Source organism: Neoarius graeffei, chromosome 15 (assembly GCF_027579695.1).
Source record: "Neoarius graeffei isolate fNeoGra1 chromosome 15, fNeoGra1.pri, whole genome shotgun sequence".
Lineage (NCBI taxonomy): Eukaryota > Metazoa > Chordata > Actinopteri > Siluriformes > Ariidae > Neoarius > Neoarius graeffei.
In genome coordinates this window covers 69256762-69276048 of record NC_083583.1, presented here as the reverse complement: position 1 = coordinate 69276048, position 19287 = coordinate 69256762, and the positions used below count along the sequence as shown (strand labels likewise).

The 19287-nt window shown below is 41.1% G+C and overlaps 1 protein-coding gene across 2 annotated transcripts in view; it reads left to right on the top strand.

Annotated features, from left to right (window-relative positions):
* Positions 1-19287, top strand: part of vps13c (vacuolar protein sorting 13 homolog C) — a 353158-nt gene that overhangs the window by 247227 nt on the left and 86644 nt on the right. For both annotated transcript variants that reach the window (XM_060941799.1, XM_060941800.1), the window contains exons 65-71: positions 7664-7899; positions 11683-11827; positions 11910-12050; positions 14459-14540; positions 14637-14706; positions 14810-14921; positions 17398-17511. In XM_060941799.1, coding sequence (XP_060797782.1) covers positions 7664-7899; positions 11683-11827; positions 11910-12050; positions 14459-14540; positions 14637-14706; positions 14810-14921; positions 17398-17511 — 900 coding nt within the window. The remainder of the gene's footprint in view (positions 1-7663; positions 7900-11682; positions 11828-11909; positions 12051-14458; positions 14541-14636; positions 14707-14809; positions 14922-17397; positions 17512-19287) is intronic.

Sequence of the window (19287 nt, the reverse complement as noted above, 5' to 3'; positions counted from 1 at the left end):
TGCTACCACTCTTCTCAATCTTGCCTCCAATAACCCTTTCCCATAACTTCATGGTGTGGCTCATCACTTTTATCCCTCTGTAATTACTGTAGCTCTGTACATCTCCCTTATTCTTGTATATTGGGACTAGCACACTCTCCATTCATTCAGGGTTTTCTCATTCTCTAAGATCTTATTGAGCAACCTCGTTAGGAACTCCACAGCCCTCTCACCCAAACATCTCCAAGCCTCAATTGGGATACCATCTGGTCCGACTGCTTTCCCAGTCTTCATTCTTTTCATGGCTGCCCTCACCTCATCATTACTAACCAACTCTACTTCTTGATTTGCTGTCTCCAATGAATCTGACCTTTTCTCTCTTGGATTCTCCTCATTTAATAAATCCTCAAAGTACTCTTTCCACCTTAGTACACTCTCTTTGTTTGTCAGCACATTTCCATTTACATCTTTCATCAATCTTACCTGCTGTACATCCCTCGCTTCCCTGTTTCTCTGCCTAGCTAGTCTGTACAGGTCTTTCTGTCCTTCTTTAGTCTCCAGTCTTTCATACAACAACTGGTATGCATCTGCTTTCGCCTTCGCTACTGCTCTTTTTGCTTTCTGTTTTGTCTCTCTGTATAACCGCCTGCTTTCCTCATCTCTCTGATCGTCCTGATTCTTCTTTGCTAGCCTCTTCTCTTTTATAATTTCCTGCACTTCTTTGTTCCACCACCATGTCTCCTTGTCTTCCTTCCTCCTTCCCAATGATCACCCAAGCACCTTCCTTGCTGCCTCTCTTACTAGTATAGCAGTAGTATCCCAATCGTCTGGCAGACTTCCATTACCACTCAATGCTCGTCTTATTTCTTCCCTAAACTCCTTCTGATGTTCAACCTCTTTTAGTTTCCACCACTTAATTTTCGGCTCCACTATTTCACGCTTCCTCTTTTTCACTTTCAGGCTCATCCTGCACACGACCACTCGATGTTGTCTAGCTACACTTTCCCCTGTCATCACTTTACAGTCTCCAATCTTCTTCAGCTTACCCCTTCTGCAGAGTATGTAGTCCACCTGTGTAGATCTTCCTCCACTCTTAAATGTCACCCTGTGCTGCTCTTTCTTCTCGAGGTATGTATTTGACTATTGCCAAATTCATCCTCTTTGAAAAATCAACCACCATTTGCCTTTCCACATTTCTCTCTCTTACACCATATCTGCCCATCACGTCCTCATCTCCTCTGTTTCCCTCACCAACATGTCCGTTGAAAGCTGCTCCTATCAGCACGCGCTCCTCCCTCGGTATACTTTCTCCCACTTCATCCATCTTTTCCCAGAAGGACTCTTTCTCTTCATTCTCACATCCAACCTGTGGGGCATATGCCACACAACATTGATTACCACTCCTTGAATCTCCAACTTCATGCCTATCACTCTATCTCACATCAATCACACTGTTGACCAACTCTCCCCTCAAAACAATATCAACACTATTTCTCTTTCTATCGACTCCATAATAAAACAACTTGCATCCACCTCCAATGTTCTTGACATTGCTTCCCTTCCACCTCGTCTCCTGCACACACAAAATGTCCAGCTTCCTTCTTTCCATCATACCTGCTAACTCTCTCACTCTGCCAGTCAATGTTTCCACATTCAGTGTTCCTACCCTCAATTCTAAGCTCCTTCCCTTCCATCTTTCACGCTCTCTCCTAACACACCTCCTCCCTCTCTTTCTCCTTCTCCGTTTTGGCGCAACAGTAGCATACTTTCCACCAGCACCCTGTTGACCAACAGTACCAGAGGCGGCCATTGTTAACCCAGGCCCCGACCGATCCGGTATGGTATTTCTCTTTTCAATCTGCATGTTAGATTTGGCACAGTTTTACGCCGGATGCCCTTCCTGACGCAACCCTCTCCATTTATATGGGCTTGAGACCGGCACCAAGAGTACGCTTATGCACCCCCAGTGGCTGGATTATTTGACTCTATTCAGTGTGTCTTGAAACTCTTGTACTATTTTACTCAGTTCAGAGCCACAGCCAACTGTGTTAGTCTGTTACACAATTACTCTGTAATTTTACTCTCTAAACTCAAAATAGAGCAGAATTAATTATTTTTGAGGAAAATACTTTTAACTCTGGAAAAACTGCTCAGTCATTTTTCCTGTGTATGCGCTACAGTGCACGCATATCAACCGATCTGCTCATAAGAAATACAAGAAATATTTACACTTGCTCAAATTGATCTTCCACAGGATCGAGTCTAAGTAAAAAAGGCACCACTTGTCATCAGTGTCGCAGTTCTCAAGACTGAATTGTATTGCTGTCCTAAATTATGAATTGAATCATGAATTGAATCGCTGTCCTGAAATTGAATCGCTGTCCTGAATCATCGGAAGTGCCTCCTGAACATAAAATCTGCTTGCCATCTTGCAACAAGTTTTACCTCCAAACAGGTAGCCTAAGGTATGGTTGACATATTTTATCCTGTTTACAGTGGGTGTTTCCACCACAAAAGAGAAACCAATTGAAACCAAAAGAGTGAAAGTGGGGGCGGCACGGTGGTGTAACGGTTAGCGCTGTCGCCTCACAGCAAGAAGGTCCGGGTTCGAGCCCCGTGGCCGGCGAGGGCCTTTCTGTGCGGAGTTTGCATGTTCTCCCCGTGTCTGCGTGGGTTTCCTCCGGGTGCTCCGGTTTCCCCCACAGTCCAAAGACATGCAGGTTAGGTTAACTGGTGACTCTAAATTGACCGTAGGTGTGAATGCGAGTGTGAATGGTTGTCTGTGTCTATGTGTCAGCCCTGTGATGACCTGGCGACTTGTCCAGGGTGTACCCCGCCTTTCGCCCGTAGTCAGCTGGGATAGGCTCCAGCTTGCCTGCGACCCTGTAGAACAGGATAAAAGCGGCTAGAGATAATGAGATGAGAGTGAAAGTGATCATCATGCCATTACCATGTGAATAGTCTTTTATGAAGACGTAAGTGGGTGCTCAATGCTCCAACTCCGGTGTGACTGAGGAAGGTGACAAGTTTTATGTTTCATCTAATTTAGGTATTTTTTATATTTAAAAAATATAATATTTGGCAGTGGGCACACAGGAAAATGTATAAAGTTTCTGTTAATATGTTTATCATGCTTGTATGATAAAAACTCATCTCATCTCATCTCATTATCTCTAGCCGCTTTATCCTTCTACAGGGTCGCAGGCAAGCTGGAGCCTATCCCAGCTGACTATGGACGAAAGGCGGGGTACACCCTGGACAAGTCGCCAGGTCATCACAGGGCTGACACATACACACAGACAACCATTCACACCTACGGTCAATTTAGAGTCACCAGTTAACCTAACCTGCATGTCTTTGGACTGTGGGGGAAACCGGAGCACCCGGAGGAAACCCACGCGGACACGGGGAGAACATGCAAACTCCACACAGAAAGGCCCTCGCCGGCCCCGGGGCTCGAACCCAGGACCTTCTTGCTGTGAGGCGACAGCGCTAACCACTACACCACCGTGCCGCCCTGATAAAAACTCGTGAAGATATTTATTTAAATACATGACCTACTCATTCTAAACCTGCTGAGCTTCATCCTCTTTAGCCTGGAGTACGTGGTGTCCATGATTTCTAAAAATAATTTCTACTTTTGATTCATCAGACCTCAGGACAATTTTCCACTTTGCCTCAGTCCATCGTAATAGAGCTCAGGCTCAGAGAAGGTGGCGATGTTTCTGGATATTGTTTATATCTGGTTTTAACTTGCATTTCTGGATGCAGTAATGAACTGTTTTCACAGATGATAGTTTTCTGAAGTGTTCCTGAGCCCATACAGTGATTTCCACTACAGACACATGTCTGCTTTTAATGTACTTTCACCTGAGGGCCTGAAGATCACAGACATTTAGGCTACGTTTACATTAGACCGTATCTGTCTCGTTTTCTTCGCGGATGCACTGTCCGTTTACATTAAACCACCTGGAAAAGCCGGGAAACGGGAATCCGCCAGCGTCCACGTATTCAATCTAGATCGTATCTGGTCCGGTGCTGTGTAAACATTGAGATACGCGAATACGCTGTGCTGAGCTCTAGCTGGCGTCCTCATTGGACAACGTCACTGTGACATCCACCTTCCTGATTCGCTGGCGTTGGTCATGTGACGCGACTGCTGAAAAACGGCGCGGACTTCCGCCTTGTATCACCTTTCATTAAAGAGTATAAAAGTATGAAAATACTGCAAATACTGATGCAAATACTGCCCATTGTGTAGTTATGATTGTCTTTAGGCTTGCCATCCTTCCACTTGCAGGTAGTAAGTGATATGCGCTGGGATCACACACACAGCGTCTCAGTCCCGAATCGTGGCTTGTGCACTTCACTCGCGCGCTGTGTGAGCTGCGCAGGGCCGGAGTGCGCACCCTCCAGAGGGCACTCGCTGTTCAGGGCGGAGTGATTTGGAGCGCAGGATGCCTGCGGAGCCGAGCGTATCCGTGTATTGGTGTTGCTGTGTGCACGGCTAACGGTTTTAGTGTAAACGCGAATCGTTTTAAGAACGTTAATCTGATGATCCGCTGATTCGACGTAATGTAAACGTAGCCCCAGTGTCAGTTTTCAGCCTTGTCTCTTGCATACAGAGATTTCTCCAGATTCTCTGAATCTTCTCATGATATTTTGTAGCAGAGATGATGTGATCCCCAAATTATTTGCAATTTTACACTGAGGAACGTTATTCTTAAATTGTTGCACTGTTTGCTCAGTCTTTCACAGAGCAGTGAACCCCTCTTTACTTCTGAGAGACTCAGCCTCTCTGGGATGCTCTTTTTATGTTACTGACCTGTTGACAATTAACCAAACAATTTATTTATTTATTTATTTATTTATTTTAGCATTACACAACTTTTTCAGTCTTTTGCTGCCCTTGTCCCAACTTTTCTAAAACATGTTGCTGACATCAAATTCAAAATGAGCATATACTTTTTCAAAAAAACAAAATTTCTCAGTTTCAACCTTTGATATGTTATCTTTGTACTACTTTCAATGAAATGTAGGGTTTCCATAATTTGAAAATCTTCACATTTTGTTTTTATTCATGTTTTACACAGTGTCCCAACTTTTTAGGAATTGTAGTTGTAAATGCTCCCAATACCCATAAATAAAACCATAGCGACCACCTGAGATGCTATAGTAAATGCATAGCAATGCCCTACCAACCACCAAGATATAATAGCAATCCACAAGCAAGGACCTGTTGCATCATAGCAGCCCGCGAACCAGTAGAATAGAATCGGTCAATAGAATGCTCGATAGTTTCAATTAAATGCATTAATTGCAAGATGCGAAGAATTGCTCAGCCATCCATGGCCGGGAGCACAAGAGAGCAAAATTGCTCTCAAGTAGGGAGGGATGACATTCTCTCTCTCTCTCCTGTCAGTTACAGCGATGCTCACTAATCATGGGCATCTGTGAGCTCATGTGTGCAGAGGTGGATAGATAACACTTTCCTCTGAGTGTGTTATGCCGTCCCTGACGTTGCATGAGCAGCAGTTTGAAAAAATACATTTGGCTGCCATCGCATGCCTCAGAGGAAGCATGCCCTCCCTGGTTGGTAGCTGCCATGTGATAGTGGAGACATGTTGAGTGGCTGGGATTTGGACATAAGGAAATTAGGGTGAAAAATCAGGGAAAATAAAAAAGATCAACAATTATTGATATTGACTCAAATGAAATATTTTATTGTGATCAGTGTTTCAGTTGTATCACCCAGCCCTACTTGTCAGTCCATTGTTAGTTTGTCTGAGAGTCTCTTTTGCACGATATCTCAAGAACGAATGGTCGAATGTTTTTTCAAAATGAAAAAGATTTAAGAAGAACAACAACAACTTTATTCATCACACGCTTGTGAAATTCCTCTCTGCATTTAACCCATCTGAAGCAGTGAACACACACATGTGCGCACACACACATACCCAGAGCAGTGGGCAGCCATGCTAACAGCGCCCGGGGAGCAGTTGGGAGTTAGGTGCTTCGCTCAATGGCACCTCAGCCTAAGGCTGTCCCATATTAACCTAACCGCATGTCTTTGAACTGTGGGGGAAACCGGAGCACCCGGAGAAAACCCACGCAGACACGGGGAGAACATGCAAACTCCACACAGAAAGGCCCCCGCCGGCCGCTGGGCTTCAAACCCAGAACCTTCTTGCTGTGAGGCCACCGTGCCACCCTGTTAAATTTAGTTTAAATGTAACTAATTTAAATATTCAATTTATATTGAATTATTATTGTAACCAGCAGATGAACTGATTAGATTTTGGAATTGATCAAGCAAACTGTGCTGTGGAATTGGTTATAGCAAAGTCAAATGTCTGAAATAGTTTTTTGAAGTATAAGGTTGTTTCTGGCATACAACTCAGTAACAAGAGGGCCTAGAGTTGTTCTGATTGTTCTTCCTGAAGCATATAGATATGAAATGTAGACTAGATAATGTGGACAGTAACTAGACAATGCATTTCAACTGAAATGACTAAATTGCAATTCTTATTGGCTTAAAAATATGGCTGCCATCAGCCTATCAGATTTCAGCAGACATTTCACAGGGTTATCTTTCAAATGTCATCATGAAATTTGATCAGAGGTTTCTTTATTGTTTGGTTTAACTAGCCACTGGGTGCGATGCTTGTGATGAGTGCTTGGACCCTACAGATCACAGATCAATAAAATTGCACAAGCAAGAGTGCTGTGGAACTGAATACCAGGTTGGTTGGGATTTGGCCATAGGGAAATCAGTATATCATCTATACTGATCTTCAGTAGAATAGCATGATTGTGAGGGTGAATTTTTTTTTATACAACAGTTCTGTAAACAAGAAATTAATATCAAGTAACTGACATTTCAGACACAGTATGGCCAAATATTTTGATCCATCAAAGAAAATGCGTCCAAAAGAAGCAACTACTAGATAGAGCTTTTCATGTTGCCATGGCAACACAGATTACTATGGACTGTCAGTCCAACAACTATTTCTGACAAACTATTTTTATAATTGCAGTTTTATGTAGCAGACACAGACAAGCGGAGTGACACACACACACACACACACACACACACACACACACACAGTATCAATGCAGTTATGCTAAATTTCCTCACTCTTGGAACTCCACTTGTCTAATGAAATTAGTGGACTAGAACATCAAATCACTGCATTTCATGATATTGATATTTATTTTTAAAAATCATGTTTGTACCCCAGTTAATCAGGAAGTCATGGATTACAGCTTGAAAGTTCCTACACACTCCAATCAACTGAAAAATGTACAATTTAACTGGGAAACATGCTCAGTTATATTGTGTTCACTATCATTTCCAGGGGTGCCAGTAATAGTGTTTTTGTTGAGGAAAATTATTTCTTGATGAGGGATTTGTTTTTCTCTGAATAAATTTATTTAAGTTAAAGGATTAATGGATTTTTCTCATTTCTTCAGTGACTTCACCCAAAAGTACTTTTATTTCTAACCCAAAATTATTGGCACCCCCTTAATCTTTACAAGGGGTGTGAATAATTATGAAGGGCACTGTACACACACTTTTTTTTTAAATCAAGTATGATTACACATTGTAAACTGTACAGAGGAACTCAGTAACAGTTTCACAAGAGCATTTAATTCATGTTAATGTTTTTGTTTCAATCTGTAGGATCAGCGTGGGCAGTTTGCATATGACAGTCTGACTCCGGTACATTGGGTCTCGTTCCTCGATGGGCGACAGCGCATCTTGCTTTTTACTGAAGACGTGGCTGTGGTAACCAAAGCTTGCCAGGCTGAAGAGTTGGAGCAATTCCAACAGGAAGTCAACATCTCTGTACAGAACCTGGGCTTGTCTCTCATCAACAATGACAATAGACATGAAATAGCATACATGGGCATTACCAGGTGAGAAAACGTTCTCAAACAGAAAAGTCAAGACAGGACACAGAGGTGAAAAATTCTGTTACTTAATTGCAGCGCAGACATGTATACAGTGGTGCTTGAAAGTTTGTGAACCCTTTAGAATTTTCTATATTTCTGCATAAATATGACCTAAAACATCATCAGATTTTCACACAAGTCCTAAAAGCAGATAAAGAGAACCCAGTTAAACAAATGAGACAAAAATATTATACTTGGTCATTTATTTATTGAGGAAAATGATCCAATGTTACATATGTCAGTGGCAAAAGTATGTGAACCTCTAGGATTAGCAATTCATTTGAAGGTGAAATTAGAGTCAGGTGTTTTCAATCAATGGGATGACAATCAGTTGTGAGTGGGCACCCTGTTTTATTTATTTTTTTTTTTTTAAAGATATTTTTTTGGGCTTTTTGCACCTCCATTGGATAGGACAGTGCAGAGACAGGAAACGAGCGGGAGAGAGAGAGACGGGAAGGGATCGGGAAACGACCTCGGGCCGGAACCGAACCCGGGTCGCCCGCACCCATGGCACGGCGCCCCAACCACCCGAGCCACGACGCCCCCACACCCTGTTTTATTTAAAGAACAGGGATCTATCAAAGTCTGATCTTCTCAACACATGTTTGGGGAAGTGTATCATGGCACGAACAAAGGAGATTTCTGAGGACCTCAGAAAAAGCGTTGTTGATGCTCATCAGGCTGGAAAAGGTTACAAAACCCTCTCTAAAGAATTTGGATTCCAAAAATCCACAGTCAGACAGATTGTGTACAAATGGAGAAAATTCAAGACCATTGTTACCCTCCCCAGGAGTGGTCGACCAACAAAGATCACTCCAAGAGCAAGCTGTGTAATAGTTGGCGAGGCCACAAAGGACCCCAGGGTAACTTCTAAGCAACTGAAGGCCTCTCTCACATTGGCTAATGTTAATGTTCATGAGTCCACCATCAGGAGAACACTGAACAACAATGGTATGCATAGCAGGGTTGCAAGGAGAAAGCCACTGCTCTCCAAAAAGAACATTGCTGCTTGTCTGCAGTTTGCTAAAGATCACATGGACAAGCCAGAAGGCTATTGGAAAAATGTTTTGTGGACAGATGAGACCAAAATAGAACTTTTTGGTTTAAATGAGAAGCGTTATGTTTGGAGAAAGTAAAACCCTGCATTCCAGCATAAGAACCTTATCCCATCTGTGAAACATGGTGGTGGTAGTATCATGGTTTGGGCCTGTTTTGCTGCATCTGGGCCAGGATGGCTTGCCATCATTGATGGAACAATGAATTCTGAATTATACCAGCAAATTCTAAAGGAAAATGTCAGGACATCTGTCCATGAACTGAATCTCAAGAGAAGGTGGGTCATGCAACAAGACAATGACCCTAAGTCGTTCTACCAAAGAATGGTTAAAGAATAATAAATTTAATATTTTGGCTTTGCCAAGTCAAAGTCCTGACCTTAATCCAATCGAAATGTTGTGGAAGGACCTGAAGCGAGTAGTTCATGTGAGGAAACCCACCAACATCCCAGAGTTGAAGCTGTTCTGTCCGGAGGAATGGGCTAAAATTCCTCCAAGCAGGTGTGCAGGACTGATCAACAGTTACCGGAAACGTTTAGTTGCAGTTATTGCTGCACAAGGGGGTCACTCCAGATACTAAAAGCAAAGGTTCACATACTTTTGCCACTGACAGATATGAAATATTGGATCATTTTCCTCAATAAATAAATGACCAAGTATAATATTTTTGTCTCATTTGTTTAACTGGGTTCTCTTTATCTGCTTTTAGGACTTGTGTGAAAATCTGATGATGTTTTAGGTCATATTTATGCAGAAATGTAGAAAATTCAAAAGGGTTCACAAACTTTCAAGCACGACTGTACATACTCTACAAGAGAGCTTGAACCCCTCTCATTTTCCTCCTTATGCAGGTGTGCATTTTTAGCTAGTGTGTTAGCGTTAATTGCATTTTCTCTGATGTAGAGTGTCTTGCAAAAGTATTCATCCCCCTTGGTGTTTGTCCTGTTTTGTCGCATTACAAGCTGAAATTAAAATGGATTTTTGGGGGGTTAGCACCATTGGATTTACACAGCATGCCTACAACTTTAAAGGTGCAAATGTTTTTTTATTGTGACACAAACAATAATGAGAAAAAAATAAACCCAGAAATCTGGAGTGTTGAAAGTTAGTGCCCCCTTTCGTATGAAACCCCACTTTTTCGTATAAGAGTTGGTCCAACCAATTAACTTCATAAGTCACATAATTAGTTGATTAAGATCCACCTGTGTGCAAAGTGTCACATCATCTGTCACATGATCCTGATTCTGCAACGCTACTAAGCAAGCAACATGAAAACCAAGGAGCCTCCAAACATGTCAGAGACAAAGTTGTGAAGAAGTATCGATCACGGTTGGGTTATAAAAAATATCCCAAACTTTGAATATCCCAGGGAGCACCATTAAATCCGTTACAGCAAAATGGAGAGAATATGGCACCACTACAAATCTGACAAGAGAAGGCTGCCCACCAAAACTCACAGACCAGGCAAGGAGGGCATTAATCAGAGATACAACAAAGACACCAAAGATAACACTGAAGGAGCTGCAGAGATCCACAGGGGAGATGGAAGTGTCTGTTCATAGGACCACTTTAACCCGTACACTCCACAGAGCAGGGCTTTATGGAAGAGTGGCCAGAAAAAAAGTCATTGATTAAGAAAACACATTTGGAGTTTGCCCACCAGCATGTGGCAGACTCCCCAAACACATGGAAGAAGATTCTCTGGTCAGATGAGACTAAAATTTATCTTTTTGGCCATCATGGGAAACGCCATGTGTGACGCAAACCAAACTTCCCATCACCCTGAGAACACCATTCCTACAGTGAAGCATGGTGGTGGCAGCATCATGCTGTGGGGATGTTTTTCATCTGCAGGGACAGTAAAGCTGGTCAGGATTGAAGGAAAGATGGAGTGGTTTAAAGGAAAACATTTAAATGTCTTGGAATGGCCTAATCAAAGCCCAGACCTCAATCCAATTGAGAATCTGTGGCATAACTTGAAGATTGCTGTATACCAATGCAAGCCATCTAACTTAAAGAAGTTGGAGCAGTTTTGCCTTGAGGAATGGGCAAAAATCCCAGTGGCTAGATGTGCTTAGCTAATAGAGACATTCCCCAAAAGACTTGCAGCTGTAATTGCAGCAGAAGGTGGCTCTACAAAGTACTGACTTTGGGGGATGAATACCTATGCACGCTACAGAGTTCTGTTTTTTCATCTTAATTATTGTTTATGTCACAATTTAAAAAAAAAAAAAAAGCAAAAAACAATTTGTACCTTTTAAAATGGTAGGCATGTTGTGTAAATCAAATTATGCTAACCCACCAAAAATCCATTTTAATTCCAGCTTGTAATGCAAAAAAACCAGGACAAACACCACAGGAGATGAATACTTTTGCAAGGCACTGTATGTGTGGCTTGTGGTAATAAAATGATAAAGATGGTATTTAATCATTATATGCTGGATTAAATCATATTTAAGGTTTATAATGACCCCAAAATGTAGGTCTAAACCCTGAGACAGTTTACATACAGTGTATATAATCCATATTAATCTGATAAAGGATCATGGCAGATTTAGGTGGCATACGAAGATACCCAGCACCTGAATCCTTACATCCTGAAGAAACCACTTCTGTTTCACAAAATATCTGTGCACATGATGACTTGTATATCACTATGCTATAGATTAGCTTATTTTTAATTTCTGTTTAGTTCGGGTGTTGTTTGGGAAATGAAACCAAAGAACCGCTGGAAGTCTTTTAACCATAAGAACATCAGTGTTTTGGAGAAGGCCTATCAGAAACACCTCAGTGGCAAGAGAGAGCCAGGCTGGTTGAAGCTGGAAACAGGGCTTGAGGTGAAAAAAAATTGGCCTGTCCTTTATAAACCTTGGAAAAGTATCATGACTTGGCTTAATTGTATATGTATATGTGGTTCAGGTGGACTTTACAAGGATGCCCATGTTAATGAGGCAACCCTACTCTTGCATTATCCGGAGAAATTTTCTGGCTGGTATCCATGTAGAGTTAAAGCAGTCACAACACCAACGGAGCCTTCGAGCCCAGCTTCACTGGCTACAGGTAATGCACATATAGAAGAAGAAGCCTTTATTTGTCACATGCACAGTGAAATTCATCCTCTGCATTTAACCCATCTGAAGCAGTGAACATGTGCATGCACACACACAAGTGAGCAATGAGCACACACACAGTGGGCAGCTATGCCCGGGGAGCAGTTGTGGGTTAGGTGCCTTGTTCAAGGGCAATTCAGCCCATGGCCACCTGATATTAACCTAGCCACACGTCTTTGAACTGTGGGGGAAACCGGAGCACTCAGAGGAAACCCACACAGACACTGGGAGAACATGCAAACTCCACACAGAAAGGCCCCTGCCAGCTGCTGGGCTCGAACCCAGAACCTTTTTACTGTGAGGCAACACCGCTACACCACCATGCTAACCACTATATCACCGTGCCGCCCATATCAGGATCAAAGAAGAATATTTTTCACAACTAGTAAATCAGACAAAAAGTATAAATATACAGTACTGTGCAAATGTCTTAGGCACTCTATTTTTTCATACAAAAAACTTATCGATTTTGGTTTTATGACTTCTACATTGTCGAGCCAGAACAAAAACATTTTAGAGTTTCAAACATTCATTTTCCAGTATAAAATTAAATGTTACAAACTTTTTTTTTTTTGTATCTGAGCACCATATTACATAAGAGTCCACTTTTCAGATTAAAAAAGAAAACATAATGAAGGCTACTGGGTTTTACTGTAAAATTAAGAAGCAAGTGTGACAAAGTGTCCAGAAGAACTGTGGCTGGTTCTGCAAGATGTTCAGTAAAATATCCTGCTCATTTCCTTATAAAACTGCACTCGCTGTACCTGAGACGACTATTTTTTCAAGCAAAGGATCATCTCACACCAAATATTGACTTTGTTTCATTTATTATGATTTACTGCTGTTTATAGTATTTTTTTTTAAATGTTGTAACATTACATTTCATTATTTTTAAGCCATTTTTTGGTCTACAGAATTTCTTTACATGTGCCTAAGACTTTTGCACAGTACTGTAGATAATAAATAAAAGTAAGCTAGAGGACTATGTTCCTGGATTAGGTCTTATATACAGAATTATATATTATAACCATTATATAGGGCGGCACGGTGGTGTAGTGGTTAGCGCTGTCGCCTCACAGCAAGAAGGTCCGGGTTCGAGCCCCGTGGCCGGCGAGGGCCTTTCTGTGCAGAGTTTGCATGTTCTCCCAGTGTCCATGTGGGTTTCCTCCGGGTGCTCTGGTTTCCCCCACAGTCCAAAGACATGCAGGTTAGGTTAACTGGTGACTCTAAATTGACTGTAGGTGTGAATGTGAGTGTGAATGGTTGTCTATGTGTCAGCCCTGTGATGACCTGGCAACTTGTCCAGGGTGTACCCCGCCTTTCGCCCGTAGTCAGCTGGGATAGGCTCCAGCTTGCCTGTGACCCTGTAGAACAGGATAAAGCGGCTAGAGATAATGAGATGAGATGAACCATTATATACCTTTGTACCGCAATGCATGAATTGTGAACATTATGAAAAATGCTGGAACTGAGTCAAAACTTGACAAAAGTTTTGACTAATTATGTGTCAAACATATGGAAATATGGTAAACATGGAGAAGGTTGGGAATGCAATTGTGTTGTTTGTTATTTTGTTTTTTAGAACAAATATGATCATAAAATGAATGTGGTATTTAAACCCATTTGTGTGAGGTACAACACAGTGGTTGCTTTGGTATAACTTATGTGCTGCTAGATGCATGGACAAAAGCATTGGTTATTGATTACTGTAGGTTACTGGTTACTGTAAACTTGATTTAAATATATGAGCTTGAAATTGAAGTGAAGAATGTACAAAGTGCTGGCCCTTTTTAAATGTGACAGTATTGCAAGAACTATTGCACTTGCCCATTCTAACCATTAAAAAGTTACTGTTCCTATAAATTTGACACTTAACTTATACAGAGCTCTCTGTTTTCTACTGAAGCAACTTAGCAAATGCAGAAAATCAGCTCTGATATTTTCAATTTATTGTACAGTTACTTTACAGCATAAAATAAGATTTACATGCTTTGTACAGGGTTTGCCATAGTAAACAATGAAAAATATCGCCATGGTTTTCCACACTACTAAAAAAAATGTACTTCAGCTTGTAGTGTCGCTTCTTATCGCTATCTAATCTCCTAGGGTCAACATTGTTAATCAAACACTTAATAGGTTTACAGGTTACAATGTTATTTGGCTTTGGAAGCATTAATTTAATATACAGGCCAAAACTTTTGCTCAAATTCTCTCTTGCATTAAATATTCTGATTGCCTCATTTTACACAAAGAAATAAAGGCTCAAGTTCTCACTCTCTCTCACACACACACACACACACACACTCCTACAAGTGCTGTTTTTTCTTTTAAAGGAACAAATTTAACTCTTTGTTGCAGGTGGATAACCAACTAACTGGAGCCATCTTCCCAATAGTATTTCACCCTGTACCCCCTCCCAAATCAATTGTTTTGGACTCAGGTACAAGTCCCTAATTGTTTTAGAAATTAGTTTGAGAATGTATGTATAAATAAGAGTACCAATGGGTACTAACTACATGCATGTTTTCTTTTTCAGAGCCAAAGCCATTTATGGATGTCAGTATCATTACACGATTCAATGAACACAGTCAAGTAATGCAATTTAAGTAAGTGCTTTTCCACATGTATGCCATGTAGCATAAGTTTTTAAAAAATGAATTAGAGTTTCTTATGAAGTGTGTGTGTGTGTGTGTGTGTGTGTGTGTTAAGGTACTTCATGGTACTAGTGCAGGAGATGGCAGTAAAGATGGATCAGGGATTTTTGGGGGAGATCCTTGCTTTCTTTACTCCCACCACCGACACACAGGCTGAAAAACAGAAGGTATTTATCAAAATGCAGAATGTTATACTTGATACTTGGAGAGGGTTGATGTATGGGGTTTTTTTTCTTCTGCTTTAATCCATGAATAGATTCAAACTGGCACTAACCTGGGGAAATTTCATGTAGTGATTTCTCAGAATACAGATTTTGTTGACCCTTAAGTTCCCAGCTCCAAGGCCAATTAACACTCACTTCCTACTTTTTACTTCTCTTGGTGCTGACCTATCAAAGTCACATGTAGCACCCTTGTCTCTTCTTTACTTGGTTTTAGAAACTCCATCCAAATAAGTGGGAGTTGACAGTGTTCTCCTTACTGTGCTGTTACATTCCTAGCAACCCAGTTTCTCTTCACCCACTGAAAGGCCTACCAGTTAAGGCTTATGGCCTAAAAGTATCTATTTAAATATTCATCAGAATGTCACATGGTGTTCAGCTGACTCTATGTACAATTTGGTTCCCCAAATGCAGTAATGTAATGCCTCAAATAGAACATTTCTACACTGGGTGCAAATGGGTAGGGGAGAGCGGGGTAAGATGAGCCAGAGGGTAAGATGAGCCACCCCCTGTTTCTAAGAAACAGTAAACAAATGTGATCATGTGACCACATTCAAAGGGGGGCGGGACCATTTACTTACACTTGTGGAGAGGAGCACCACATGTCAAACTAGGTGAGGGAGATATTTATAAAAATGTGTTTTTGTGCTTTCTAAGTCAATTCCATGTTTGTCCACAGTGAAGATGATTTAGAGAAGACAAAAGTAGAATAATATTTAGACACATTAGGGTTAAGTTAGTGGCTTTCTAAGCTATGATATGAATGCTAATAAAAATAATTTTATTAGCCTAATCCCCTTTATTAGCATTTTTCTACAAAATGGTGGCCACGGGGTAAGACGAGCCATTAGATGTGGGGCAAGTTGAGCCACTGGCTCAACTTACCCCATTGGTGGCTGAGCTTACCCAATATGGATGACACTTAAGTTTTCACATTTACTGGTCATATATGACAACAACATTATATATATATATATATATATATATATATATATATATATATATATATATATATATATATATATATATATGACATCAGATGAGGAAGACCAATTGTTAGATGTGGGGGATTATGTTGTGGCAAAATTCACAGGGAAGAAGAAAGTGCATTTCTTCATTGGCCAGATAATCAAATTGGATGTCTTCGAAATAGAGGCAAGATTTGTCAAAAGAAGCCGGTCATGCCATGGCTCTGCAAGAAAGCCGACCTTTGTCTTCAAAGAGAAAGATAAGGCTGTCCTGTCAAGACAGGATATTGTGAAAAAATTGCCCCACCCCTTTACTGTTGGGGGGACAGCACGGCGGGAGAGGCAAATGGTGTTCCCTTGCAATTTGAACGCTTGGAACATTGAATAATGATGAAATGATTGATGGAATGATTGCTGCATGTTTTAGCAATGTTTTAACCTACTGAAAGAAATAAGATTTTTTGGCACTGTTCTACTGTTTTAGTAATTTCTATAATATAGTATATCTCTCATTCCCTCTCTAACCATCCCTCTTTCTATCTATCTATGCATATCTCTCTCTCTATCCATCTATCTATCCCTCCCTATCCCATCTCATTCTATCACCTCTCTCTTCATCTCCCCTTCTCTATGCAACGGCCCTATCCCCCACTTGATTGACTTGACTTGATTCACTGATTGCATTTCTAATAATAAAAGTTGTTTACTTTGTTAACCTAACATGTTTTGTGTTGGCTCAATTTACCCCACACAGTGGCTCATCTTACCCCGTGCATGGGGTAAGTTGAGCCACTTGACATTTTTTTTTCAAGAGGTAATATCACTCTAACCATAAGAGCTTATCAATTATTTTTTGCTCAGATAGTAACAGTACACTTTGAAATTTGGTATGGTGTGTAGACTGGAAGCAAAAATGGCTTTAACATGTAGTTATGATGAAAAATGTAAAAAGTGGCTCATCTTACCCCGCTCTCCCCTACATTTAATGGGTACATATAAACATCAGGAAATATTGCACCTCCCATTAGTATGGGATTTTGTCCATGACTGAGGTTGCTAGGTTCCGCATAGTGTCACCAGTTCCCAGTCCCCAAGACTGAAGAGACAAACCCTCCCAAAACAAACAACTGGAAGAAGCTATGGTCCAAGCCACAAAAGAATAATACAACAGTTTGGTGGTGTCAGTGGGTTGCAGTTATTGCAAAGAAGGCATATGCAGTGTCATTCAATACTTTTGCTCACCTAAAAATTAGGTAGTCTGCCACCAAAGGTACCATGTTCAAAGCTTTTAACAGATCAAGGTGTAAATATCAGGAAATTAGTGCTGTTACAGACTTGGCCTTGCCTTGACAATGCTCTTGGAGGGAACTGTATATGTTGGGTGAATGAATGGGTGTTTAGGATTAGCACAGTACTGTAAATATTTGACAGCATGTATCTCTCTTACTCTGCAGAGTAAGCTGATTGAAAAAGATCTGGATTCACTGCAAGCACAGCTGATGGAGAGCTCCATTACAGACACTTCAGGGCTCAGCTTCTTTGAGCACTTCCACATCTCTCCCATTAAAGTAAGAAATGGAGAAATTGGTATATATACACACACCAATTAGCCATGACATTAAAACCACTGACAGATGAAATAAGTAACATTTGATTATCTCATTACAGTGGCACCTGTCAAGGGGCGGAATATATTAGGCAAGTAAAGTCAGTTCTCAAAGCTGATGTGTTAGAAGCAGGAGAAATGGGCGAGTGCAAGTGTAATACTCTCTAGGCTCTTGGGAAATTAGGACATGTGAGACAGGCTTGACAACTTGAGGTGCATTTTATTTTTCAGTTCAAGTTCACTTTTCAGTGAATTTATTTGCTCTAGACACACACAAACACACAACACTGGTTGTTCAACTCTCTCTCTCTCTCTCTCTCTCTCTCTCTCTCTCTCTCTCTTTAGTTACCAGCTTCTCTCTGTAAGAACATAAGAGACACACAAATAAATTGCCAGTAATCAAACATGGGTGAAACTCCTCACGTGTTACCTGTTAGTTCTGCCTGACTCCTCTCTGCCCACAGCTGATGTTGAATCATGCTGATGCTTGATGTACAACCCCGATTCCAGAAAAGTTGGGACAAAGTACAAATTGTAAATAAAAACGGAATGCAATGATGTGGAAGTTTCAAAATTCCATATTTTATTCAGAATAGAGCATAGATGACATATCAAATGTTTAAACTGAGAAAATGTGTCATTTAAAGAGAAAAATTAGGTGATTTTTAAATTTCATGACAACAACACATCTCAAAAAAGTTGGGACAAGGCCATGTTTACCACTGTGAGACATCCCCTTTTCTCTTTACAACAGTCTGTAAACGTCTGGGGACTGAGGAGACAAGTTGCTCAAGTTTAGGGATAGGAATGTTAACCCATTCTTGTCTAATGTAGGATTCTAGTTGCTCAACTGTCTTAGGTCTTTTTTGCTATATCTTCCGTTATTTCATGCGCCAAATGTTTTCTATGGGTGAAAGATCTGGACTGCAGGCTGGCCAGTTCAGTACCCGGACCCTCCTTCTATGCAGCCATGATGCTGTAATTGATGCAGTATGTAGTTTGGCATTGTCATGCTGGAAAATGCAAGGTCTTCCCTGAAAGAGACATCGTGGAGCATATGTTGCTCTAGAACCTGGATATACCTTTCAGCATTGATGGTGTCTTTCCAGATGTGTAAGCTGCCCATGCCACACGCACTAATGCAACCCCATACCATCAGAGATGCAGGCTTCTGAACTGAGTGCTGATAACAACTTGGGTCATCCTTCTCCTCTTTAGTCCGAATGACACGGTGTCCCTGATGTCCATAAAGAACTTCAAATTTTGATTCGTCTGACCACAGAACAGTTTTCCACTTTGCCACAGTCCATTTTAAATGAGCCTTGGCCCAGAGAAGACATCTGCGCTTCTGGATCATGTTTAGATACGGCTTCTTCTTTGAACTATAGAGTTTCAGCTGGCAACGGCGGATGGCATGGTGTTCACAGATAATGTTCTCTGGAAATATTCCTGAGCCCATTTTGTGATTTCCAATACAGAAGCATGCCTGTATGTGATGCAGTGCCGTCTAAGGGCCCGAAGATCACGGGCACCCAGTATGGTTTTCCGGCCTTGACCCTTATGCACAGAGATTCTTCCAGATTCTCTGAATCTTTTGATGATCTTATGCACTGTAGATGATGATATGTTCAAACTCTTTGCAATTTTACACTGTCGAACTCCTTTCTGATATTGCTCCACTATTTGTTGGCGCAGAATTAGGGGGATTGGTGATCCTCTTCCCATCTTTACTTCTGAG